The sequence below is a fragment of the Candoia aspera genome, chromosome 18, assembly GCF_035149785.1.
Source record: "Candoia aspera isolate rCanAsp1 chromosome 18, rCanAsp1.hap2, whole genome shotgun sequence".
In the NCBI taxonomy this organism is placed as follows: domain Eukaryota; kingdom Metazoa; phylum Chordata; class Lepidosauria; order Squamata; family Boidae; genus Candoia; species Candoia aspera.
Genome location: NC_086170.1, coordinates 4649528 through 4677227, shown reverse-complemented (window position 1 = coordinate 4677227; position 27700 = coordinate 4649528). Strand labels below are relative to the sequence as shown.

Genomic DNA, 27700 nt, shown 5'->3' with positions numbered 1-27700 from the left:
AAAAAGTTGTAAAATCGGGTCAGATTCACTTCATGACCGCTTCATTTAGCAACTGAAATTCCGGTGCCAATTGTGGTCGTTAAGTGAGGACTGCCTGTACAGAACAGCTCACAAGCCCACAGTCCAGCAGTGACCCCACGTTGCAGCTTCCTGATGTCTTTTCTTCTGCTGCTCATACCTGTCAACTGGTTTTTTTCAAAATCCTTCTCCCGGGAGCTATGAAATATCTTTGCCGTGCAAAGGTGTGGCAGCTGATAGAGTATGTCAGCAAAAGTAAGAAAAGAGACAGATTTCTCCTTTTTCCCACCCCGGGCATATTTCTAACACCTGTCCTCCACCGAAAATTTGCCCCTTAATTTATCGTGAACTATTTGGGTATTTCAAGATTGCAGTTCCATGTTTATGTATTAAGAGGGCTTCATTTAAAATTCAGAATAGGAATGGCGGTTATGATTTGTGCGCCAGCGCACACAAATCTTTCTGAGCTTTCATGTTAGTGCCCAAGCATAGCTGGAAGGGATGTTGAAAACGATTAGAGTAACTGCTTCTTCCAGCACAGAATTGCCACCTTAGTGTCCCTGCCTGCATCTTCAGGCGGCATTTGCACAATCTGCTTGCTCTGACAGTACCCATATTCTGGGTTGGCAGATCCATGGGTTGATCAGCCAAGCAAACATGCTTGCGCAGGCTGCAAAAATAAAAATTAAAAAAAAGTCCACCATCCTGACTGTAATGGGATGTGGGGAAGACCTTGGGAGACTGGGCAAAGAGATGCTGCCTGGGGAACGGTCAGATAAGAGATAGCTGAGCCCACAGCTGCATAACGGGTGGAGAAAGAGGCTCAGGAGGGACCCTCCCTGGTTTCTTGGGCTGTAAAAGAGACGGCGGGAGATTTGTACTTTCAGCCTTGCAAGATTCTGTTAATGTAGCCTTACAATAAAGTAGAATTAGCTCATCTGGTCGTGTTTCCTGTCTGGTCTACCTGGTAAGGCTGACAGTAACAGACCATCTCTTTTGTAAGAAGGACTTGGCAATGCACTTGTAATGGTATGTGAGAAGGATCTTGAGAGACGGGGCGAAGAGACGCTGCCTGGGGAAGGGTCAGGCAAGGGAGGGCAAAGCCCACAGCTGCATAATGGGTGGAGAAAGAGGCTCAGGAGGGACCCTCCCTGGTTTCTCGGGCTGTAAAGGAGACAGCAGGAGATTTGTACTTTCAGCCTTGCAAGATTCTGCCAATGTAGCCTTACAATAAAGTAGAATTAGCTCATCTGGTCGTGTGTCCTGTCTGGTCTACCTGGTAAAGCTGCCATCAATTTTGCAAGTCTGAAAGTACAATTCTCCCCCGTCTCTTTTACAGCCCAAGAAACCAGGGAGGGTCCCTTCTGGGCCTCTTTCTCCGCCCATTACGCAGCTGTGGGCTTTGCCCTCCCTTATCTGACCATTCCCTAGGCAGCGTCTCTTCACCCAGTCTCCCAAGGTCATTCTCACATACCATTACACTAACTGAGGTTAAAATAAACCAAGCTGTGTTGTGTGAATGCACTTGAAAGAATCTAATCTGAGAGTTGACCTTAAATTGAGGGACCCCCTGGAATCCAGTGTCCTCTTTCCCATTTGGATGTTCTTGGTGTCATTAGCAAGACGTCACAGCAACAAAGCTCTTCCTACTGCATTCCACAGCAAATGAAATTTAGAGAAGTTCATCGCCAGGGGGCAGATGAAGGGAGGTGTCCATAGTGGGTTCTCTCTGAGATGTGACCTCAGCCTGGTCCAGCAAGGCAAACCATAAAGAAATGAGGTTCAACCATCCACCCTTTGATTCCCACCCTGCTTTTCGGCCAGGTCTTTGAAATGATTTGAATGGTTCCACAAAAAGACAAGGGATTGAAGCCAAAGGAATCAAAATGAAAATAAATCCACCATGACACCATTTCAGACTTGATCATAGAACCAGGGGAGGGATGAACGCTCCCATCCCAAACATCTGGAGGGACTTGAGATTGAGAAAGCTTGGGGTAAATTCATCTGTAAGTGGGAATTTGAGATGGGGAGGAGGCTGCCCTTGAAGTTGGACTTCGAGGTGACTGCAGTTCTCCCACTGGGTTCCACCTTGACTCTTGGCTCCTTCTGACCTTTCCAGGTCCTCCTTCTGCTCCCACGAACCTGCTCTCCAGCGTGAATGGCACCACAGTGACCCTCGAGTGGGCACCTCCGTTGGACAAAGGAGGACGCCGAGATGTCTCCTACAACGTGATCTGCCGTCGCTGCATCTGGGGCGGGGGCCAGTGCGAGGTCTGTGGGGCCGGGATCCGTTTCCTCCCCCAGCAGATGAATTTGGCTCAAGGCTCGCTATCCATCTCCAATCTCCTGGCCCACACCAACTATTCATTCTGGGTAGAGGCCATCAATGGTGTCTCCGACCTCAGCCGTGAGCCCCCAAGATTTGTGGCCGTCAACATCACCACAAATCAGGCAGGTAGGAGAAGGTGTCCCCACCCCACCCCACCCCACCCCACGCAAACTAACTTTTAACTGTGGAGTCCTTGATGGTCTCTGAGCTGGATTGTTGGCTTGCAGATGTTTCATTACTCAACTAGGGAACATCATCAGTGCTGGTGAATGTATGGTCTGCTCCCTGTTTATATACAGTCGCTTGTCCTGCCAGTGTTGGTGCGGGTGTAATGGCCTCCTCCTCCTCCTTCTCTGTCTTCGAACCAACCTTCTCCTTCTCCTTCTCCGTCTTCCAGTCCTCCTCCTCCTCCACCACCACCACAGCTCAACCCTGAGCTACATATGTTCTCTTCTGCTGTGACTTTCAACTCCTGCTCCATCACCTTCTTCCAGGAAAATAGTCCAGAATCAACATTTCTGGTCCTGAGAACCCCCTCCAAGCGTCTGTTGCAAAGGCACCAACGAGCATGGCGTCTGGCCAGATTTGCGAGGAATTATTTCATATACTCACTGTGTTCGCATGTTGCAAATCAAATCAGTCCCCGGCCTGCTCAGTAGCTGTCTGTTATAAGATTGCGGCCTTAATTGTAGCTATTAATGGCAATCATTTACAGCATTGGCTGCTCTGGTGGGATTAATTTCAGCCTAATTGCTATTATTAATAGCCAGGAAGAACGGGATCCAGATGCAAACGGAACTGCGCATAACATTCCACTGAAGATTTTAATGGCTTTATGGCATTTCCTGTTTTATGTGCAGTCGCTTTCCCAATAATTCTTAATGGTGGATTGGCAGTTTTCACTGCTGGAGCCTTATTAAGCCATTTTTTAAACATTTCTCTGATGACCCCAAGCTGTTCCCTCACTTCTGTGGGTGGCTTGGTTTGGTTTTTTCCAATCTCAGTTTTTCTCTAAAATATCCACGCGAGCCCTGCAAACCAATGTGTAAGGTTGTGCAACGTGTGAAAATATGTTGCAAAGTTTCACCCAAAGCCCCATTTTGATTCCGTAGGACAAGAGGAGAAAAACAATTAAAAGGGGAAGACGAGGAGAAATTCATTGGGCCTGCGTTTTCTAAACCCAGAAGTTCATATTTTCTCGGCTGAGAATCACACATACCTTTTGACTAGCATGCCAGCAGTTGCACCCCAAAACCTGCAGTGACATTGTGTTTCATTTCCACGTCATCTTCATGAAAGTTCACTTTAATTAATCAGACTATTCTCCCCTCCTGTCCTTAATTGTTTCTCCGTTCTGTCTTGTAGAAAGTTAAAAATTGCAGACAGGTTTGGTGGTTCAACCTAAGATTTTGAAAACCATGTGGGGACCAGGACTGAGGCTGTCTAAAAAAACAGAAAAATTAGAATGACCCAAATAGAAAAAAAAATTAGAATGACCCAAATAGAAATGAGCAATAATTGCAGATATCCAGAGTATAATATAAAATATTTAAGTAGCAATTTAGTGGCTCAGAAAAAAACAAACAAACGCCGGGTGGGGGAAAGAGAGCGGCTTTACAGGTAGTCTGTGCTTAACAACCATTCATTTGGACTTAAAACAGTGCTGAAAAAACTGACGTACGACTGGTCCTCACACTTATGACTGTCACAGTGTCCCTGCGGTCACTTGATCATGATTTGGGCACTTGGCAACCGATTTGCATTTAGGACCGTCGCAGCATTCCGTGGTCTTGTGATTGCCATTTTCAACCTTCCCGGCCGACTTCTGGCAAGCAAAATCAACGGGTAACTGAATGATTTGCTTAACAACCACGTGGTTCGTTTAATGTCTGCTGTGATTCGCTTAACGGCCGTCACAAAAAAGGTTGCGAAATCGGGTCAGATTCGCTTAGCAGCCAAAATTCTGGTACCAATTGTGGTCATTAAGCGAGGACTACCTGTACCAGAATGCTGTTTCAAAATATTGTTTTTAAAAAATCGATCTATCTTTTTGGTGTCTATTTTGCCTCTTTTCAAAAAACTTTAAAAAAATTTTTTTTTTATAGCCATCATATTTTCATTCTACCCTTCACTCCAGTGTAAAGTTCATTTTATGTCTGTGGGTGTATCTTTTTCCATCTTTGTTTTTCCTTGTTTGTTTTACTTAATTAGCAAAAATGTTTTTTAAAAAAAAAAAACGAGGATAGAGATAACTGGCTCATGCACCAAGGTCACCTTGCGTTTGTTGCATTAAATGGAAAACACGTTCTGCATCGTTCACCATCTTGCTACCTCTACAGCGATTGTCTCTTGGGGATGCAATCGCGCTATCTGTCTCTCGGTCTACGTGGCTTCTCAGATTTGCTGCTTGGAGGGAAATTATCCCCGTGGAAGGAACAGGTTAAAAAAAAAAAGCCCAGATTCCTGAAGTGCAGAAAAAGCCTCCTCCTTAATTTTTACTATTTTCATTCAATGCAAAGGGAGAATTTATTAAAAAAGATTTTTCAAAGGGAGAGACCATTTTTATGATTTTCAGAAGGGTGGGATGCTCCTGTCCTGATTTAGGGACAGATGGTCCTGTGTTCCCTACTACCTTCTCTTGGCTTCAGTCCCAACGGAAGACGTTCCTCGCAGAATTTTAGTGTTGGGAGCCCTCCACAAACACTAAAATTGGCAGCTCAAAGCAGCCCAGGTGGGCACTGAAAGATGGAAAGATTTATTCCTGGGGACAACTTCAACCTCAGCAACTTCCCCACCTCTAACTGTTAAATAAACTTGAAAGCTCTTCTAAGAACAGATCAAAATCTGTTCTCCAACTTCTAACCACCAAATACCAAGGGAGAACATTCTTGGACAAGGAGAGGCAACGGTGGAGACACTGCATAGCCAATGACCTTGTGGTCCTTCAAGAAGGGCTGAACTTCCTTTCCTAGCCAAGCATGGCCAAAAGTTGGAGCTGCTGGGAACTGTGGATCAGAAACATCTGGATCGCCCATTCCTGGTTGACTTGTAACCCTCAAGGTCTCATTCGCGAGGAACGTGGGTTGGGTCCAACTGAGTATCACCACTGATACTCCAGAGCAATGTTCCTCAGCCTTGGCAACTTTAAGAGGTGTGGACTTCAACTCCCAGAATTCCCCAGCCAGCCGGTGTGGAAAAAATTGTTCAGCATCTGTTGGACAAAGTTGCTCCCAGTTAGATGGTGGTCCAGAGCAGATGCCCAGGGAAGAGTCTAGCCTGGTTATCTGGGAACGGTTCATTGGACCTGATGAAGTGGACAGGGTGATCAAGGCTGTGGGTTCAACCACCTTCTCTTTAGATCCATGCCCCTCCTGGCTTGTTAAAGTGACCCAGGGGGTGTCATGTGAGTAGGTCCTAGTGGTGGCGAACTCTTCCTTGAGGGAGGGGGTTCTTCCTTCAACTCTTAAGGAGGCCTTGGTTCACCCCCCTCCTCAAGAAACCATTGCTGGACCCCACCATACTGGACAATTTTCATCCAGTATCCAGCCTCCCCTTTTTGGGGAAGGTAGTTGAGAAGGTGGTTGTGCAAGCGCTTCAGAGGACCTTGGATGACCTTGGACGGTCAGGATTCAGGCCCAGGTATGGGATGAAAACAGGATTGGTTGTGCTTTTGGATGATCTCTGGTGAGCCCGATGGGGGTTGTGCATCCACCCTTGCTCTGCTGGACCTCTTGATGGCTTTCAAGACCAATGACCACAGTAGCCTTCTGGGGAGTGGGGATGGTCGGCATGGACCTGTGCCGGTTCTCCTCCTTTCTCCAGGGTCAATTCCAGTTGGTGGTGATTACTGGGGGGAGATCCCACCCTCAGCCCCTACTGTGTGGGGTGCTGCAGAGTTCGCTGCACTCTTATTCCACCTCCACATGAAGCCATGGGGTAAGGTGTCCTCAGTACTGGGGAATTCTGGGTGTTGAAGTCCACCCGTCTTAAAGTTGCCAAGAAACCCTGCTCCAGGTGCTTCTGGAGAGAGAGGGAGCTATAAATAAGTCAGCTGAGAAATTCACCGGAGATGAGGAGAGACAATTCCTCTGGTTTTCCTTCCTAACTAAATCTGGGAAAAAAAAAATTGTCCCCCAGGTTAAATCGAGTCAGCATGCCAGCAGTTGCTTGCACTGAGTAGGGGTTGGACTAGATGGCCTCTGAGGACCCTTCCAACTCCATGATTCTAGGATCAAGGTGTGCGCACGCTTGGGAGAACATGCAGTGGTGCAGGCTGGGTGCTAGGTGGGTGCTGTGGCCCCTTGGCTTCCAAGGAGTACAGTTACCTGTTGAGCTGCCGTGACCCCACCCCCTCATTTGCATACCACCTTGAGTGAGTGGGGGCGTGGCTCCTCCTCCGTTGAGATGCTCTCTTCTTTCTGCCTGCAGCGCCTTCCCAAGTGCTGGCAATCGACCAGCAGGACGTGGGCCAGAACAGCGTCACCCTCCTGTGGCGCCAGCCCAAACAGCCCAATGGCATCATCCTGGAGTACGAAATCAAATACTACGAGAAGGTGAGAAGGAAAGCCGCCGCCTCTGGATCCGGAGGGATTTCCGTCTTGGCCATTTTCCCCGCTGTAAATTTGTTCCCTCTCGTTGCTCCCTCCACGCGTGGGTGGGACGGGTGGGTGTTTCCGAAGCCTCCAGTCTATGGGAGCTTGGCCATGCCTCCCTGCGCAAGGTGATCCCCTGCCACCCCGGATATAAACTTTGGAAGCTTTTTCCTCCCAAGGGATTTTGATGGGCTTTTCCCGCTGGGGCTGTGTTTTTCGTCGGCGCTTTCAAACAGAGCTCCATCGAGCCATTGGCAGGTTTTTGAGCCGGACCGCCGTTTGGAAGAGCGACTTTGTAGCCCCCCCACCACAAGGCCTCCTCCGTTCCCGTCGGCCAGCAGGCGGCCATATCGGGCCTGGCTGAAGTGGGGGGCTTTGCAAGGGTTCTTCCCTAAGAGTCCGTCCTTAGTCCGGGTTGCCAGCCCAGTTGCGCCCCGTGCCCGCAGTTGCTTCTTGTTACGGTGTTTTTTCAATTTACAGCCCATCTTTTTACCCATTCAAGGTAGGTAAGTAGCTAGGTAGATAGAAAGATGGAATGAAGGATGGCTGGATAGAGGACTGCTGGATAGGAGGGAGGGAGGGAGGGAGGGAGGGAGGGAAGGAGAAGGAAGGAAGGAAGGAAGGAAGGAAGGAAGAGGGAGGGAAGGAAGGAAGGAAAGTAAGAAAGAAGGAAGGGGAAGGAAGGAAGGAAGAGAGAGGGAGGGAAGGAAGGAAGGAAGGAAAGTAAGAAAGAAGGAAGGGGAAGGAAGGAAGGAAGAGAGAGAGGGAGGGAAGGAAGGAAGGAAGGAAGGAAAGTAAGAAAGAAGGAAGGGGAAGGAAGGAAGGAAGGAAGAGAGAGGGAGGGAAGGAAGGAAGGAGGGAAGGGGAAGGAAGGAAGGAAGGGAAAGAGAGGAAGGGAAAGAAGGAAGGAAAAGAGGGAGGGAAGGAAGGAAGGAAGGAAGTTTATTTGGATTCTTTTAACCAATTTTCACCTATTTGGTATTTATTATGCTATCATTTGTGTCATTGTTTATTTCTGATCTCTGATGAAAACTCTGTGTGTGTCTCGATCAACCCACTCATTCAAGCCGCTTAACAATAAGAAGTGTAAAAGTATAACCAACTTCCCAACGTCTTCGTCCCCTGCACCCCTGCAGGCACCAATGCATTGGCAACCTGCCATCTCTTCCCTTCCATGCTTGTCATTCCTGATGTTCTTCTAGCTGCTGGGGAGGCACCGTCAGTCCCAGCTCTCGGCTTCCATTTTTCTTGCAATTTACAGCCCTTGTCAGCCCTGATTAGACCGTGAGCCCAGAAAGAATGCTAATGTAATTGCACGGAGGTCCCCCACCCTCCAGTGCAGATGCAGACTGATTAAATCACAGCGCATGCAAAACGGAGTGTGGCTGCAATGTCGGGATTGCATGAAGACAGGCCCTCCGTCCTCCGCTTGTGCAAAACAACCCCAAAATCCATTTTAGAAAGTCTTCAAATTGCGGGTGTTTTTGCCAGGGGTGGGGCTGGGAATCAACTCCTCCCCCCTTTTCCCAGCCTTGGTGGATGGACGGACCCTCTCAAAATCAGACGGGGTCTCTGGCCCCAAATCCAGGGCTCTCTCCTCTTTCCCCAGGATAAAGAAATGCAGAGCTATTCCACCCTCAAGTCGAAAGGCAACAGGACCACTGTCTTTGGCTTGAAACCGGCCACCCGCTACGTCTTCCAGGTCCGAGCCCGCACTTCGGCAGGCTGTGGCAAGTTCAGCGGAGCAATAGAAGTCGAAACAGCCAAAGCAAGTGAGATAAAGTAGGGAGGAGGGGTGAGAATAGAGCTGGGGGGGGCGGTGGAGGTGGAGATTCCCGAAGCCGTTTTTGCGGAGGGCAACTGCATGTCAGAAAGAGATCGGAAAGCCAATTCCAAACCGGGAACTACCGCTTCAGAAGAGAAGGGGAGCTTGGAAGCACTGGGAAGAGATGCCGGTTCTGGAACAGTGATATTTCCCTGCCTCCTTCATCCTGCTTGTGCTCACTGGCAGTTACAACTGCACCCCGTTTTGCATGCGATTTGCAAATACAGGTAGTCCTCATTTAATGACCATTCGTTTGGTGATGGTTCAGACTTACGACGGTGCTGGAAAAACTGATTTGTAAGCAGTCCTCACATTTATGGCTGTCACAGTGTCCTATGGTCACGTGATCACCATTTTCGACCTTCCTGGCAAGCAAAATCAGTGGGTGGCCGTGCAATTTGCTTAATGACCATGTGGTTTGCTTTACAACCATGGTGATTCACATAACGACCGCCACAAAAAGGTCGTAAAATCAGGTCAGATTCGCTTAGTGACCGCTTTGCTTAGCAACTGAAATTCCAGTCCCAGCTGTGGTAATTAAGCGAGGACTACCTGTAGGTGCCCAGTTCTTACCTTCTCCTTTATTTTTGCAAGAATTGTTCCCAAATGCAGCGTCTTCTTTGTTTCTCCTTCTGTTTTTGGTATCTCTTTCCTGGCCTCAAGAACCCTGTTGCAACATTTTGGGAAATTGACCGGTGCTGGTGCTCATGTTGCTCAAATTCCCTCTTTTCTTTCTCCCAGTAGCTCCCCAATATGACACCATGATGGTTGTATGGATCTGCCTGACACTCATCAGTGGCTTGGTAGCCCTGCTTCTGCTCCTCGTCTGCAAGAAAAGGTAGGTTTTTCCCCTGTGGCCATGCTTGATTTCGGTGGTCTCTTCCAGATGTACACATCAGGCCAACAGCGTGCCCTCAATCACATATATCTTACATCTCTAGCAAGGGATCTTTTAAATAGGCTCTGCCCTGTGAAAGGAAGATTGTAGAATGCTTCTTCCGATGTAGAATGCCTCTTCCGATGTAGAATGCCTCTTCCAATATGGAATGCCTCTTCCAATATGGAATGCCTCTTCCATTGTGGAATGCCTCTTCCAATATGGAATGCCTCTTCCATTGTGGAATGCCTCTTCCAATATGGAATGCCTCTTCCATTGTGGAATGCCTCTTCTAATATAATACAACCTGTAATGTAAATGCATTATATATTTCTCTTCTCCTTTTACGGCAAGGATGTGGGACATGGGGCCTTCCAAACGATGGCTTTCAGCAAGCGCCAACCAGCCTAACCACCACTGTACAGGAAGCTGGTGTTGGCTTGTGTCTGAAGGGCCGTACATTCTCTAACCTCGATTGACTGATATTCCTAGAATGAGCCAACTCATATTTTCTCTATTTTACTTGATTCTGGTCCTTGAATGCCTTTTACCACAAGCATTCCTGGGTGTCCTTGACCCAAACCATCCCAATGGGTGTTCAAGCTTAGATTGTTAGGCTGTTTGTGCAGAGGGGGACAGAAGGTGCTGTTAACACTTTGTCAATAAGCATCCCATTCTGCCTGTACCAGGCACTGTGGATACAGCAAGGCTTTCCAAGATCCGGATGAAGAGAAAATGCATTACCAGAACGGGCAGGGTAAGTACAACAACCACCACATTTGGTTGCCTCGGTGTGTATCCACTTCTGCACACAAACTGTTTTCTGGCCTGCCCCACTATGCCAAACTCATATTGGAGTTTTGTCCCTTTGGAACAGGACATTCCGGATTAAATGGGATTGTGCTGAGAGAAGATCTGTGGGGTCCCTGGTTCTCAGCTGGGAATGTGTGCATCGGGCGATTCCAATTTTTCGCCCCTCTGCATGTCGGTGGATGATTTCGTTTAGCGGCCACAATTGGGACCAGCAACTTGGTCATTAAGCAGAGCAGTCACTAAGCAAAACCACAACTGTGCTTAGGATCTTACTTCAGCTTCCTTTGCTCCTGCGAAGGTTGTAAATGCAAGGACTAGCTGCCAAGTTACTTTTTCATCACTGTCGTAGCTGCGAACGGTTGCTAAACAAGGCAGTCACTAAACAAGGACGACCTGTGCTGTCAGTTCTCATTATCTGCAGTAGTTACGCTCTGAAAAGTTGCCGCAAACACTGAATGAGAGAATACTGAAACCTCAGCTGGGAACAGGTGCATCAAGGCAACTCTAATTTCTCACCTCTGCATGTCCACAAAGACTGCGAAAATGCTGCGAATATTGATTTTGCAGTTACACATAAATTTGAGCGAGTAGGTGAATTCACACATAGGGACTCTGTGAATAATGAGAATTGACTGTACACTGAGTACACATTGGAAAATTTGGTGGCGCACGGCTAAATCAGGGTGACACCGTTTTCTGCAAAGATCCTTCTTCTCTGCTGAACTAAGGAATAGTGTGGGTGGGTCAGGCTGTATATGCCTTATTAAAGATTTCAAATCCCCAGCTGACCAAATCTATCTGTCATCTATCTATCATCCATCCATCCATCCATCTCTCCCTCCCTCTCCTTATCTCTGTCTCGCTATCCATCCATTGTCTATCTACTATCTATCCATCCCTCCATCCCTCTGTCTTTCCATCCATCCATCCATCCATCATCTGTCTATCTGTCTATCATCTGACCATCATCTATCCATCCCTCCCTCTGTCCATTCATCCATCATCTATCATATATATCTATCTCTATCTCTATCTATCTCTATCATCTTATCATTATCTATCTATCTATCATCTGTCTATCTATCTATCATCTATCATTATCTGTCTGTCTGTCTGTCTATCATCTATCATCTATCCATCCCTCCCTCTGTCCATTCATCCATCATCTATCATATATATCTCTATATCTATCATTATCTATCTATCTATCTGTCTATCTATCTATCATCTCTCTATCATCTATCTATTATCAATCAATCTATCTATCATCTATCATCCATCCATCCATCCATCCATCCATCCATCCATCCATCCATCCATCTATCTATCTATCTATCTATCTATCTATCTATCTATCTATCATCTCTCTATCATGTATCATTATCTGTCTGTCTGTCTGTCTTGCATCCAAGACCTGCTGGAAACGCCCACACAGTTCTGTCAGTGTTAGAAGCAGCATCCTCTTATAGACATGGGAGGTCTCCACTCTGCACTCTGCATGGGTGATTCGCACCTGGCGTCTTGGGTGTGACCCTGGGCAGCAGCACATTTCCAAGGCCGAAGGCACTTGGCATGTCCCATCGGGAGAAGAGAAGAGACACGTTTTCTGTGTCCAGGTTCCTCCAAGGGTCAGGAAGTCACTTCCATGGTCACAGAAACAAGGACCCAAGCTGATGAATACCCGTTGTAGCTCCCTAGATTTTGTTGAAATGTAAGAAAAAAGTGCTTAGGCTAGAATCTACCCAGCAACAGGACAGTCTGTCAGGGAAAGTTGTGGGTTTCGTCTGTGGGGTCTTCAAGAAGAGGTGGTCGGCCACCTCTCAAAGACGGTGGGGTTGGTCCTCCTGCCCATGGCAGAGGGTTGGACTGGCTGACCCTTGCGGTCCCTTGCAGTCGATAGGGCGGGGGTCCTAGAATAGCACGAAATGTGACCCCAGGCTGAAGAACAGTTTCCAGCACAGGCTTTGCAAATCCAGCCAGGACTCGTTGGGCCTTGCCAAAGCACCAAGCCACCATCTTCTGCACCTGCTTCTGTGTCTTCTCACCTGTCCCTCCCTGAATTCCAACAGTGAAGTTCCCTGAGTCTAAATTTTACGTGGAATCACACACCTACGAAGACCCCTGCCAGGCCATGCATGAGGTCACGCGGGAAATCGAAGCCTCGCGGATTAAAATCGAGAGAGTCATCGGCTCTGGTGCGTCCTCTTTCTCCTCTCTACGGGACCCTTTGGAACAGCCCATCCTGATTTCCGAGACCCTGATCGCTGAACTGGAGATCTCCCTTCCTCTCACTTGTCAGGTGAATCCGGAGAAGTTTGCTACGGCCGTCTGAAGATCCCTGGAAAAAGAGAGGTGCCCGTTGCGGTCAAGGCCCTGAAATCTGGTTATACGGAACAGCAGCGGCGGGACTTTCTAAGCGAAGCCAGCATCATGGCCCGGTTTGATCATCCCAATGTTATCCATCTGGAAGGGGTGGTCACCAAAAGTAGGTATCTGCTAGGGCTGGGCCTGATGAGGCTCCTGATGAGGGATCCTGGGAGTTGTAGTTCAGCAAAATCTGGCAATGCACCTGTAATGGTATGTGAGAAAGAGCTTGGGAGATGGGGTGAAGAGATGCTGCCTAGGGAAGGGTCAGATAAGAGGCAGCTGAGCCCTCAGCTGCATAAGGGCTGGAGAAAGAGGCTCAGAAGGGACCCTCCCTGGTTTCTCGGGCTGTAAAGGAGACGGCGGGAGATTTGTACTTTCAGACTTGGCAAGATTCTGTTAATGTAGCCTTACAATAAAGTAGAATGAGCTCATCTGGCCGTGCGTCCTGTCTGGTCTACCTGGCAAGGCTGACAGCATCTGTGTCCTGCCCCTTTCTGCAGAGTGCCTGGATTCATCCCTTTGCAGAGATAGCAAGTCCTCATGTGTATTGCCCCTTGCAATGACTTGCAAAGTCCATCTGGGCCATTGTCCCCATTTTGCAGATATAGAGACTGAGGCCAAAACCAAAATACATTTCCTGAGCTCGTAGAAGGAATTCTAGAGCAAAACTAAGGGCTTCTGATTTTGAGGCTTTAAGCCAGGAGTTGTACCAGTTCTAGCCAACATCAGCTCTCACTGAGCCCCAGCCCCTGATAACTCAAGGGAGTCCACTCCCGGCTCGATTTGTCCAGCCAGTAAATGGGCTGGGAGGTCTTTCTAACCAAGCTTGAACCCTTGCCAACTGCCAGAGGAAGCTATCAAAGTGATCCGATTTCTCTCGTTGCTTCTCTCTTGTCTCCCACAGGCAAATTAATCATGATTGTGACCGAGTACATGGAGAACGGCTCTCTGGATTCATTCCTCCGGGTAAGATGTCTTCCCACCACAGTGCTCCAGGTTGAAAAGAGCAAGCAGAGGTGTGCATGTTGGAGAGAGGCCAGAGAGCTGCCAATTTGTCCTCCTTCCCCGTAACCCCAAAATCATAATCCTTAAGCTGATTGGCTTGGATTGCTTTTCCAATTCTTCCCCAGGAAGGGACTTCCTGTGAAAATGGACTTCTGAATTTCCCCTCTCCATTATTGGCCTCTCCCTTCAGTACTCTGGATTATTCCAGCAGCCCTGGAGCTAACCAATCAGTTTTTTCTCCCCTTGATTTCTTCCCTGATTGGTTTGCCCATAGTTTGTTCAATTAAATGATGTCTAGTGAGCTGCCAGTGCACCAGAAACCCAGATGGGTTGGTTTTTCTCCAGAAACACGATGGGCAATTTACAGTCCTCCAGCTGGTCGTCATGCTCAGGGGCATCAGTGCTGGCATGCACTACCTCTCCGATCTGGGTTACGTCCACCGTGACCTGGCGGCTCGCAATATCCTCATCAACGGCAACTTGGTCTGCAAAGTCTCTGACTTTGGCCTCTCCCGCATCCTGGAGGACAACCCAGATGCTGCTTATACAACCACAGTAAGTGTTCTCTTGACATACAGCGACTTGCTGCCTTATGGACTTGATTAAAGTCATACCGGATTGCGATAGTAACTTTCTTGCCTTCTTGGGCTTTCTGAAAATTTTCTGCTTTTCTCTTTTCCTCTCCCTGTTTCTGTGCACTCCCAACCCCCGCCCCCAGCTTATGTTTTCCTGATCTTCTTGTTTCTCAGTCAGCCTCATCTGTCAGCATATAATTATCCCAGTAACTTTTAGAGCACAGGCATCTACTGTAAAACAGGCTAACCTATTTTGCCAGTGTAGGCAAAATAGGATAGCTTATCAGCGTCTAGCCCAAACAGGCCAGCCTATCAGACTGAGAAGCAATTGGCAATCCCTCGGATGTGGCTTATACACCATTTGGAGATGCCACAGATCGAACCTGGGACTTTCGGCATGCAACGTGGCATGTTGTCCCTTCCAACCATCCTCTAAAGGACAAGCTGTTTTTCAGAATCTGATAGACTTCCCATGCTGCTGAACCGGTCCCTCTATTCTCCTTGTCTGCTGCTGCTGCTTGCAGGAAGCTTGCAATCGTCTGGCTCGGAAAGTTCCTATGCTGGTTGTATTCCAAGCCATGTGTTGTCCCCCCCCCCCCCAAGAATTCTCTGACTTGAGATGCAACAGTGCCTATGGGTCCATGAACAATTAAGAAGGTGTCATAACAAGATGCATCGTAACCAAGGAATGACACCTCCCCTTGAAGGTCTCTCACATGCATGGTGGTGTCCTTGTGCAAATGGCCCAACTATGCCTTTGCATCAGATGTATTAATGGTATGTGAGACGCTGCCAAGGGAATGGTCAGATAAGAGGCAGTTGAGCCCTCAGCTGGATAGTGGATGGGGCAAGAGGCTCAGAAGGGACCCTCCCTAGTTTCTTGGGCTGTGAAGGAGATGGGGGGGGAGATTGGTACTTTTAGAGGTCATCTAGTCCAACCCTCTTTGCATTCCAGGGAGGGAAGATCCCCGTTCGGTGGACGGCCCCCGAAGCCATTACGTACCGAAAGTTCTCGTCGGCCAGTGACGTGTGGAGCTACGGCATTGTCATGTGGGAAGTGCTGGCTTATGGAGAACGGCCATTTTGGAACATGACCAACCAGGACGTAAGCAGAGGGGGGCGGTCTGTAATCTGGGGGTTCAGACTTGAAGACCCCGAGCTGTCCGTTCCCCACGAGCCTTGGGTGCAGCACCGTTGAGCCTGTTCCAAATGGTTGCTTTACTACAGGAACAGGAATTTATCTTATATATTCACCGGCACGAACTTCTCTTCCCTATCAATGGAAGGGGATTGAATTTCAGTTTGGTTCTGGCCCCGCTGTTCAAATCCAGGTGTATTTTTCCCCCAGCTGTTGGGCAACTAATAGCTCAGATAGTTTAGCAAGAATGAGGCTGTGTGGGCCCCCAGAGGGGCGTGATGCCATGCAGACCAGAATGTCGTCATTGTTTTGCAGCACCATGATCGCACGAGTGCCTTACGATGCACTGCTGCCATTCTGATACAGGTAGTCCTCAACTTATGACCATTTGTTTAGTGACCATTCGAAGTTACAATGGTGCTGAAAAAAAGTGACATGCGACCAGTCCTCACACTTACGACTGGTCCTCGCACTTACGACCATCACAGCGTCCCCGTGTTCACATGATCAGAATTCAGATGCTTGGCAACTGGCATGTATTTACAACAATTGCAGCATCTCAGGGTCACGTGATTGCCATTTGCAACCTTCCCAGGCAGCTTCCGACAAGCAAAGTCAATAGGGGAAGCCGGATTCACTTAACAACCACAGTGATTTGCTTAACGACCATGGCAAAAAGGTCATAAAATTGGGCGTGACTCACTTAACAACCGTTCCAGTCCCAATTGTGGTCGTAAGTCGAGGACTGCCTATCCGAGCTTCCAGCAGAGAGCAGGGTCTATCCCATCCTCTGTTCCTGCTTTTAGAGCAGCTTGTTCTAATTTTATCCTTCTTCTGATGCGTACCCAAGAGCCAAGGCCGAGTTTGTTTTTAGAGAAGAGAAAACTTGGGTTCAAAGTTAAGCATTCTCGCAAAGAAGCTTAACTTTCTCCCCAGCTTATCTGAAGGCGCAAAAAAATTGGTTTTCTTGATTTCTCCAGCATTTGATTCTCAGGCTGGCAAACCATCTTTGTAGGTCATCCAGTCAGTGGAAGAAGGCTACCGGCTCCCGGCTCCTATGGGGTGCCCCGTAGCCCTGCACCAGCTGATGCTGAGTTGCTGGCAGAAAGATCCCAACGAGAGGCCTCGTTTCTCCCAAATTCTCAGCGTCCTGGACAAGCTGATCCGCAACCCGCAAAACTTAAAATGCACAGCCACGGTCAACCGGTAAGTGGCAGTGAATGTGGCTGAAGCAGGCAGTCAAGGCCTCAGTCAAGGCTGATCTCAGAAAAGAGGGGCTAAGATGCACCATGGATTTCCCATATCAAGCTGCCTTGAATTGAGCTGGACTCCTGTTGACCACAGAAACGCTTTTCAGGCTAGAAACTGGGGGACCTGAGTTCTAGTCCTGCCTTGGGCACGAAGCCAGCTGGGTGACCCTGGGCCAGTCCCTCTCTCTCAGCCCTGGGAAGGAGGAGGCAAGGGCAAACCTCTTCTGAAAAACCTTGGCAAGAAAACTGCAGGGCCTCGTCCAGGCAGTCTCTGAGAATCGGACATGATTGAATGGATTTAAAAAAAAATCTAGCTTGCGCCCTTCCTGGTGGTGTCCCATCCCAGCCATTAACCCAGTCCAGCGACTCCAAGATCAGCCAAGTTTGGCTACGCCCTCCTGTCGTTTTTCGTTCGTGAAAAAACAATGATTAAAGTTAAGCAATGATAAGTACCCTCTTTCTTGGGCTGAAAATTCAGAAAATTCATTCCAAATACTCACATGGCCCATGTATGAGCTTTACAGCAGGATTTCTCAACTTCAGCAACTTTAAGATGCCTGGACTTCAACTCCCAGAATTCCCCAGCCAGCGTGTGCAGACTTCAACTCCCAGAATTCCCCAGCCAGCGTGTGCAGACTTCAACTCCCAGAATTCCCCAGCCAGCGTGTGCAGACTTCAACTCCCAGAATTCCCTAGCCAGCATCAAGTCCACACATTGAAGTCCATGCATGCTGGCTGGAGAATTCTGGGTGTTGGAGTCCAGACCTCTTAAAGTTGCTGAGATTTAGAGCATTAGGAAATTAGGAAATGAGAACATCGGACAAAATGCACCCCAGATTATGTTCATTTGGCAAGTCATGTTCCAGAACATGTTGCAGAATTAGCTTGTTTTGCATGTCTGCAAAGAGAAAAGAGACTTTATTTAAAAAGGGGGAAGAGAATTGTTGCTTCTGATAGGAAATCCAGCAGAACAGATTATAGAGGTCTGCCGGGTGGGTCAGAAAAGTCAAGATGGCGGCCACAACGGTGTGATCAAAGCCCTGCCTGTTTTTATGTGCAATGCTTTGATGCTTTGATTTCACCGTCATGGCTGCCATCTTGACTTTTTTGACCATACCCTGTGGATATCCATGGCGTGCCCTTTCCACATGCCTGTCACGGGTTTGCATTTTCCGGCTGACCTTCCCCGTTAACACAAACTCTAAATCAGGGTTAACGAAACACCATTGCTGCGCTACATTAGCTGCAATGCCCAAACCAATAAAGACATTATGGCTTAAGGGATCAGCATGGGTGATCCAACAGGTGAAGCCTGTCCATCCATTCAAATGATGTCAGGATGCCCGCAGCCAACGCCAACTGTGCACCATGACATCACATTGCAGGTGACATCCTTGTGGCCAGAGACTCAGGAGGACACTACAAACTACCCAGGATATTATACACAGCCAAACAGAGAACAGTGTTTAAAATGAAACGAAACAACCGGATAGGCGCCATTCCAGTTAGTCAAATCATAACCCACGATCAAAAGTCTCCTTTCCAAATGTGGGTTCACTCCTCCATTTCCTTGGGCCTCAGGAAGGCAGAGCAAAGAAAGAGGTATTGGATGGAACCTCCCTGGGGGGGAGAAGTCTATCAGCAAGCAATCTGGCATAAAGAAGGACCACCCCTCCATAGCCTCGCCTTGCCTCCACCCCATTCCTTCTGCAAAGGGCGCTCCAGCCAGCCCCCCCCCTCCACTCACCCCCTTTCTTTGGGCTGCAGATTCACCCAAACACTCTCCGAACGGGGCCACATCGATTTCACCCACTGCGGCTCCGTGGAAGAGTGGCTGGACTCCATTCGGCTGGGACGGTACCAGGAGAATTTCGCCCTGGGGGGCTATTCCACCCTCGGCATGGTGATGCGGATGAATATCGAGTAAGTCTGCACGGGAAAGCCGTTGCAAGCTCACACACACGCAGACACCACCAGGGTAGGGAACCATCCAATAAAACTCAACATTTCCTCTAGATTTGAGCCAATCTGAAAACAGTCGCAGGGGGTGTGGGCTTTGCTGTAACCAGGGAACCTCAGAGGTCATCTAGTCCAACCCCGATCCTGCATTGAAGAAATAAAAGATGCCTGTGATGCTGCTGAGGTGGGGACCCTCCAGGCTGGAGAACCCTACTGAGGGTCAGTCCCCCATCCCAGCCAGCCCATTGCTTTTTTTTTTTAAAATACGAATTTTATTAAGTTTCAAGCAAAAATAAAAGCCACAGAAAAAGAAAAAAACTACAAAGAAGAAAACTAAAAAAGTGTGGAAACACAAGAGAATTTTTTTTAAAAATTACAAAAAAGAGGGGTCTTCTGACTTTTAACAGCAAGGATATACAATTTTCCATAATCGATCCCTTACTCTATATTAAACCAAAATCACATTGTTTCTATAAATCATTCCATTGGCACGTTATAAAGATCACTAAATATAGTTGGTCCCTCCCCTTATATCAAAAGGAAGGAAGGAAGGAAGGAAGGAAGGAAGGAAGGAAGGAAGGAAGGAAGGAAGGAAGGAAGGAAGGAAGGAAGGAAGGGGAGAGGAAAGAAGGAAGGAAGGGGAGAGGAAGGAAGGAAGGAAGGGGAGAGGAAAGAAGGAAGGAAGGGGAGAGGAAGGGAGGGAGGAAGGAAGGATATCAACTCCCCCCCCCAAAGATAAGACTGATTTAGTTTTTTCCTTCCTACTACTAGCCAGCCCATTGCTGTTAATAGTTTATCTGCAGAGTGCCTCTCGGAGACCCTTCCCCCCCATTCCCCCCAAATCTGGGGAAAAGAAGCTCTCTAAGGCCTGATATTTTGATTCCTTCCATGAAGCCCCCCAGGCTGTTTCTCAGGGGCCATCCAGAGGAGTTTCTGCCATATGCCATCATGAATCTCTGCAGAGTTTGGCAAGATTAAAATCCAAGTAAATAAATGCAAGCTGATACCCTGGAGGCCAGATGCTGGTTCTTCTCTGCTCTGTCTTGAAGAGATGTTGAAGGAAAGGGAGAAAATGCAGATGTTACACAACCTGCTTACCTGCCCTCTTCCCTTCTAGCCATTCCTAGAAAGTTAACCAGGGTTAGCTTTGTCATTTAGGTGCTATCAGCAGGCCCTAGTGTTAGGTGGGCTCCAGAAGGATCAGGGCCCACGAAGACTTTGAAGAAAGAACTATAGTGATGGCTTCTCCTGTAGTCCTAATCTCTAATCCAGTGTTTTCCAGTCCTAATCTCAATCCAGTGTTTTCCTTGCTGGCTGGGGAATCCTGGGAGTTGAAGTCCAGCCGTCTTAAAGCTGCCAAGGTTGAGAAACATGACTCTGATCTTTCACACCTTCTTTGGTAAGAGACCAGCAATCTTTAATCTGGATCCTGGATCTTGCACTTAATTCAGCCACAAAGCAACCGAAGGGGGTGTGCAATGTTTCGGTCCAGATGTCCATCGCACAATCTTCTTCCCATTCACTGGCAAGGCCCCTAACTTCCCTTCCTTCCCTAAAGTCCAGACAAAAGACCTCAAGAGAAATCCCAGTGGGATTTTCAGAACAGGGGAAAAGAGGTAGTTCTAGAGGGGTGGGGTGGTAACGGCGTTCCGTGAGTCATGCTGGCCACATGACCCGGAAGTGTCCTATGGACAACGCCGGCTCCAAGGCTTTGAAACGGAGATGAGCACCGCCCCCTAGAGTCGGACACGACTGGACTTTATGTCAAGGGAAACCTTTACCTTTACCTAGAGGGGTGGGGAGAGTTGCACCCCAAAACTCTGGAAGCACGTGGACCAAGCCGACACGATTAAATATGAATTAGATGCATTTAGACTTCATTGCAAAACCTCAGTCCGCTTGCACTGTTTTTTATTCCAAAATGCCAGTGCTCCTTCCCCTTTGTAATATAGGGGAAAAAAAAATCAGAAAACCCCAGTGATTCTTTATGCAGCCATGGAGCATTAAAGCAAACCTTCTGTAGCAGGAGAATGCAATGTTTGGAGACATTCATTCAACATTCAGCCCTTTCGCCGTAGGATCAAGTCATTCTAGCTAATTCTTGTTGTCTTTCCCCCTCCCCACCCCCTTATTTCTCATCCAGGGACGTGCAAAACTTGGGAATCAGCCTCACAGGGCACCAGAGAAAGATTCTGACCAGCATCCAGATCATGAGGTCCCAGCTTCTCAACACCATGGGCTGCAGAAGACCCCTGTGACGGGCCTGCTTCTGTGACCAAGTTGCTCACTGCCGTTTGTTCGGATGGTTTCATGCGGGGAACCATACCGAGGAGTTAGTCGGACCCTGTTTGTGGTGTCAGCAGTGGGATTCCACCTTGCTGCTCAGAACAATCCGCCCCTCTCAGCAGAGAGGAGGTTGAAGGGGGCCAGGCCCCACCAGAAACAGGCCGGGTCCTGTTCTGCACCATTCTTCCCGAAGGTGGACTTCTTCTGACTCAACTTCCCCAGTAGGTCAATAACTTGGTCTCTCCTTGTGAACAGAAGCAGAGAGCCATGATCAAGCGGGGTGGGGCTCCCATGGAGACAGAGGTGGCCACAGTGGATTCTTAGAAACTTGTTCTTTTTTAAGCCACCAATTGCAATAATTCTTGATCCGTGCCCTCAACAGCACCTTCACAACAGGGTTCCAACTGTTTTCCCTCAAACTGCCCCTTCCTTCAGAGGTGGGCAACGTGACCCACCAGCAGCTGAACACGGATTGCTCTGCAGGCCTCTGCATTCCTTCCAGTTTGTCAAGCACTGGATTTCAGCCCACCAACTCAGGTTCCCCATCCAGCCCCCTAGAAAATTCCCCTTTCTTGCCGAGAAAAGCAAGTTTCTGATATGCCCCAACCTCTTCTTCTGAAATCAGGTGGGACAAAGCTTCTCGAGGCCACGGGGTGTTCCTGTGGCCGCATTTCCCAGGGAGAGACATTTTTCCATTCTAAGTCTTATTCTGATGCTGCCATCATCCTTGGTGCTGTCCCTGATGATCCACTTAGGGGGTATTCCGTGATCTCTCAGGGGCGAAATGCTGAACCGGTCAAGAAAAAAAGACATGGCTTTCTTCCCTGTCAAATGAGAATGTCTCTTTCAGTCCAGATCATTCTTACTTTTTGGGGGTCCCGATCAATCAAAGACCCTCAAACCGCCATCTCGCCACCCTCCTGAGCGACTCAAGGGAGGCTTCAGGGATCTGCATCTTCCATCCACAGCTGACAAGCAGAGCTCCAGAAACAGGAAAAATGGACATTACATAGGGAAGGTCACGGATTCGAATCTGCACAGGACTGGGGAATGGGGGAGCTCTTCCAGCATGCAATAAACCCATTGCCACCTCTGCAGGGCAAACACCAGCTCAGATCTGGCCTATGTGAGTATCCTTCCTATGGAAGGCTGTTCTTTCACTTCTGAAGCAGGGCAATATGTTTGGCGTCGCTCGCTTGGATGTTCAGCGCAGCGGGGAACCCGGGTTGAGCCATTTGAGCCTGCTCCGATGCGGCATCGAAGGGGAGGCCTTCATGGAAGTAGGGCAAGATGGGAAGAGGCTTCCAAGGGACCAGAAGAGAAGACACTGCAGGACAGATCTTGGTCTCCAGAACCCACCCCGGGTCTGTGTAATGGGGGGACATGGGGTGGGAAGCAGATGATGCTTTGCTAGGCTGCTGGGGGTGGGGAGGGAATGGAGACGGTCCTTCCTGGTTCACTCATGATGCTGTCTGGATTCTGGCATCCCATCACCTCGTGGGAGAATAAAACGCTTCTCTTTACAGCTGGCCTGCTTGTCTCTTATTGACGAAAGATTGGCGCCCAACGTGGGTCCGGGCAGGGGGTGTCCAAACAAACAAAAACTTTATTACGAGTCCAGGCATTTTCCCCTGGAATCCTTCAGTTCTAGGTGCTTCAAGATTGCTGTAGCTGTGAATTTTTCCATCGGGCCAAGGGGTGGACTAGATGTTCCCTTCTACCCCTCGCATTCTATGGTTCTTAGCGATCACGACAAACCCACTTGGGTCCCCCGTAACCTTCACCCAAAGAAATGTTGACGGATAAAGGCAGGGTAGGGGGAAGATGCTGAGTCGCAAATTGACACCAAAGTCATGAATACAGAGAGTCCTCAACTTACGACCATTTGTTTAGCGGCCATTTGAAGTTATGACAGTGCTGAAAAAGTGACTTTTGACCAGTCCTTGCACTTATGGCTGTCGCAGCGTCCCCACGATCATGTGATCAAAATTTGGGTACTTGGTAACCAACATGTATGGTCCCGGGGTCAGGTGATTGCCATTTGAGACCTTCCCAGCCACCTTCCGACAAGCAAAATCAATGGGGAACCACATGACTCACTTAACAACCATGTGATTCACTTAACGACTGCAGTGATTCATTTAAGGACAGCTGCAGAAAATGTCATAAAATCGGGTGTGGTCACATGAGGCCTCACTTAATGACCACACCACTTAATGATGAATTTTCTGGTCCCTATTGTGGTCATAAGTCGAGGACTACCTGTACTAAAACTATTTTTATTATAGGGATACCGTAACAGATTCCTGCAAGTTTGAATGCACTTCCCCCTCCTCCCTTTATCTTCATGAGAACTAGGGAGGGTCACATCCGAGAGGCTTTCTCACATTACATTTCTGCCCCAGACTCAGATTTCTTTTATCTGACCATTGACTCGGCTGCGGCTCTTCGTCAAGGTGATTCTTACATCGCCTTTCCTCCAAGCCTTTTTTCAACTTTGAGATAGACGCACTCCTAGCTGGAAGTTCACAATTCCTTTCTCTCGTTTTCATGACCCACAATCAGCAAGTGGAGTCCAGGACCTCCCTTCACAAGGAACAGCCTGGTGAACGTGGGGGTGTTTTCTGAGGGCATGACCCACAGAAGGGCTAGTTAGAAGCAGGCGTGGCCCAAGACATTTTGCCATCTGAAGCCAAGGAGATGTTTTTTCCTTCCATGCATGGAACACTTGATCTGGTCGTTGCATCTGTTGGGGCTGAAAGGGATTCACGGACCCAGCTGTGCAGAAAGGGACTCACGGACCCAGCTGTGCAGAAAGGGACGCACGGACCCAGTTGTGCAGAAAGGGACGCACGGACCCAGCTGTGCAGAAAGGGACTCACGGACCCAGCTGTGCAGAAAGGGACGCACGGACCCAGTTGTGCAGAAAGGGACGCACGGACCCAGCTGTGCAGAAAGGGACGCGTGGACCCAGCTGTGCAGAAAGGGACGCACGGACCCAGTTGTGCAGAAAGGGACGCGTGGACCCAGCTGTGCAGAAAGGGACGCACGGACCCAGCTGTGCAGAAAGGGACGCACGGACCCAGCTGTGCAGAAAGGGACGCACGGACCCAGCTGTGCAGAAAGGGACGCACGGACCCAGCTGTGCAGAAAGGGACGCACGGACCCAGCTGTGCAGAAAGGGACGCACGGACCCAGCTGTGCAGAAAGGGACGCGTGGACCCAGCTGTGCAGAAAGGGACGCGTGGACCCAGCTGTGCAGAAAGGGACGCGTGGACCCAGCTGTGCAGAAAGGGACGCGTGGACCCAGCTGTGCAGAAAGGGACGCGTGGACCCAGCTGTGCAGAAAGGGACGCGCGGACCCAGCTGTGCAGAAAGGGACGCGTGGACCCAGCTGTGCAGAAAGGGACGCGCGGACCCAGCTGTGCAGAAAGGGACGCGTGGACCCAGCTGTGCAGAAAGGGACGCGTGGACCCAGCTGTGCAGAAAGGGACGCGTGGACCCAGCTGTGCAGAAAGGGACGCGTGGACCCAGCTGTGCAGAAAGGGACGCGTGGACCCAGCTGTGCAGAAAGGGACGCGTGGACCCAGCTGTGCAGAAAGGGACGCACGGACCCAGCTGTGCAGAAAGGGACGCGTGGACCCAGCTGTGCAGAAAGGGACGCACGGACCCAGTTGTGCAGAAAGGGACGCACGGACCCAGCTGTGCAGAAAGGGACGCGTGGACCCAGCTGTGCAGAAAGGGACGCACGGACCCAGTTGTGCAGAAAGGGACGCACGGACCCAGCTGTGCAGAAAGGGACGCGTGGACCCAGCTGTGCAGAAAGGGACGCGTGGACCCAGCTGTGCAGAAAGGGACGCGTGGACCCAGCTGTGCAGAAAGGGACGCGTGGACCCAGCTGTGCAGAAAGGGACGCGTGGACCCAGCTGTGCAGAAAGGGACGCGTGGACCCAGCTGTGCAGAAAGGGACGCGTGGACCCAGCTGTGCAGAAAGGGACGCGTGGACCCAGCTGTGCAGAAAGGGACGCGTGGACCCAGCTGTGCAGAAAGGGACGCGTGGACCCAGCTGTGCAGAAAGGGACGCGTGGACCCAGCTGTGCAGAAAGGGGTGCATGGACCCAGCTGTGCATCTGAACAGGTGAGAAGAGGAATAGGGACAGCCAGGACCTGGCCTCGCTCTGCCACGGAAGCAAACATCCCCCCTCCGTCTAACGGTAGGGCCGGCCCAGACTGGAAGTGGTTTGGACAGCTCTGAAATGGACGCACCCATTTGGGGGGCCCTGGTTTCACTGTCAAGATAAGAATGATCAGATAAGGCTGAAGTTAGGTGCGGGAATGGGAGGGCCATTAAGTCACTGGCCGGCTGGCCACAAGGATTAGACCGCCAGAGCCACTTCAAATTATAATCCTATGACAGGGACAGAAGGGGAATGTGATTTAATATATAAGGAGCAATCGAATCAACGTTTCACTGATTGGGTGTACAATAATTAAATTGCAGTGGAATGGAATTCAATTTGTCTTGCCCTGGCCCTACCAGTATTTCATAGAATCAGAGAATCATAGGGTTGCAAGGGACCTTTGAGGTCTTCTAGTCCAACCCCCTGCCCAGTTTGGCCCATCGGCTTAAAAAAGGCACAAACTCTGTTTTAATCTGCATCGCTTGCAGCTGCAGAGCGACCAAGACTTGAAGGCGGCTTTTCGTGACGTTTGTCCCTCCATGCCTTTGTGGGTGCAATGCCTTTTCACGGCTTGGAGCCTCCATGTCGCCGAGCGACTAAGGGGGTAACATTTTATCACGTTCACATGGGTGATGGTGCCAAGGACCCAAAGCAATCCCAGCAGCACCACCAGCATTGCTACTTCCCCATTTCTGTTGGGGTCAGCCTTGCCAGGTAGACCAGACAGGAAACTCAACCAGATGAGCTAATTCTACTTTATTGTAAGGCTACATTAACAGAATCTTGCAAGGCTGAAAGGACAAATCTTTCCCCCGCTCTCCTTTACAGCCCAAGAAATCAGGGAGGGTCCCTCCTGAGCCTCTTTCTCCACCCATTATGCAGCTGAGGGCTTTGCCCTCCCTTATCTGACCCTTCCCTAGGTGTCAGCCTTCCCAGGTAGACCAAACATGAACAGATGAGCTAATTCTACTTTATTGTAAGGCTACGTTGACAGACTCTGAAAGTAGAAATCCCCCACCCTCGTCTCCTTTACAGCCCAAGAAACTAGGGAGGGTCCCTCCTGAGCCTCTTTCTCCGCCCATTATGCAGCTGTGGGCTAAGCTGTCTCTTATCTGACTGTTCCCTTGGCAGTGTCTCTTTGCCCCATTTCTCAAGGTCTTTCCCACATACCATTACCGTTGGAAACAGAGGAGCATCTTTGTTGCTGCTGCAGGACAGCGGGTGATAAATAAAAGATGGGCATTGCTGGGCACAGGTGTCTCCAATAATTTAGGCACGATGCAGTAAAAATTTGTTTGGGGAACCAGGTGCTGCCCATCGACTTCAAAGAGACAGAAGCCCAGGCCAGCCCTTTGATGTGGTGCCATCTGTCCCCTGGCAGCGAAGGAAGGCAGGGCTGGAAAACTGGTCTGAGCAGCCGTGGGGCCGGGAGACCCCCAGAGAGGCAGGACGGCAAGGCAGGATCTGCCATTCTGGGAAAGGGCCAACCGGAGCTGGGCCGGAGTCGTTGATCCCAACCGCCCCAGGCAGCTGCAAATGGTTGAAATCTTTGTGATACCCATTGACCAGTGCAGGCACAACTATTGATATGGGTAGATGGGGGAGGGTGGAAAAGGGCTCTGCCAGCTCCCTCCAAACTTGGGGGTGCCCCAAAGGGCTCCCACTGAGTTTTATTCCTTGAAATATGGCAGAAGGGGAAATGCATTAAATGGCTGGTACGTAATTGAATTGGATTCATGTGGTCTGGCACCCACCTACTTTTTAGATTGTGTCATGAGGAGCAAGTTGACCTGTGTGTAAGAGAGATGGAGGGAGGGAGGGCGGGAAGGAAGGAAGGAAAAGAAAGAAGAGAGAAAGAGAGAAAGGAAAGGAAAGGAAAGAGAGAGAGAGAAAGAGGAAGGAAGGAAGGAAGGAAGGAAGGGAAAGAAGAGAGAGAGAGAGAGAAAGAGAGAAAGGAAAGAAAGAAGAAGGAAGGAAGGAAGGAAGGAAGGAAGGAAGGAAGGAAGGAAGGAAGGAAGGAAGGAAGGAAGGAAGGAAGGGAAAGAAGAGAGAGAGAGAGAAAGAGAGAAAGGAAAGAAAGAAGAAGGAAGGAAGGAAGGGAAAGAAGAGAGAGAGAGAAAGAGAGAAAGAGAGAAAGGAAAGAAAGAAGAAGGAAGGAAGGAAGGAAAGGAAAGAAGGAAGAGACAGAGAAAGAGAGAGAAAGAAAAAACAAAGGAAGGAAGAGAAAGAAAGACGGAGGGAGGGAGGGAGGGAGGAAGGAAGGAGATGATAGATAAACAGACAGATATGCTGTGCAAATCTTCCTCACACTGATTAGATTAAACAAAGCTTTGGCAATCTGATGCATCAAACAGATTCAGCAAATCCACTGGCTGAATCATACCTGACGTGAACTGGACCACAAAAAGGCCTTGTCTGCCTGCAGAGAAACTATTTCTATTTAAAGTCAGATTTTTCAAACTGACCCAATCGGTGCATTCCA

At 49.2% G+C, this 27700-nt stretch overlaps 1 protein-coding gene across 1 annotated transcript in view; it reads left to right on the top strand.

The window, feature by feature from the left end:
* Window positions 1-21304, top strand: part of EPHA8 (EPH receptor A8) — a 38210-nt gene extending 16906 nt beyond the window's left edge. Inside the window, exons 4-16 of the mRNA XM_063317431.1 lie at window positions 2141-2476; window positions 6779-6903; window positions 8552-8714; window positions 9509-9605; window positions 10334-10401; window positions 12527-12652; window positions 12757-12942; window positions 13729-13790; window positions 14175-14384; window positions 15360-15509; window positions 16558-16748; window positions 18560-18715; window positions 20895-21304. Coding sequence (XP_063173501.1) covers window positions 2141-2476; window positions 6779-6903; window positions 8552-8714; window positions 9509-9605; window positions 10334-10401; window positions 12527-12652; window positions 12757-12942; window positions 13729-13790; window positions 14175-14384; window positions 15360-15509; window positions 16558-16748; window positions 18560-18715; window positions 20895-21009 — 1985 coding nt within the window. The 3' untranslated portion in view covers window positions 21010-21304. The remainder of the gene's footprint in view (window positions 1-2140; window positions 2477-6778; window positions 6904-8551; window positions 8715-9508; window positions 9606-10333; window positions 10402-12526; window positions 12653-12756; window positions 12943-13728; window positions 13791-14174; window positions 14385-15359; window positions 15510-16557; window positions 16749-18559; window positions 18716-20894) is intronic.
* The last annotated feature ends 6396 nt before the right edge of the window (window positions 21305-27700 follow it).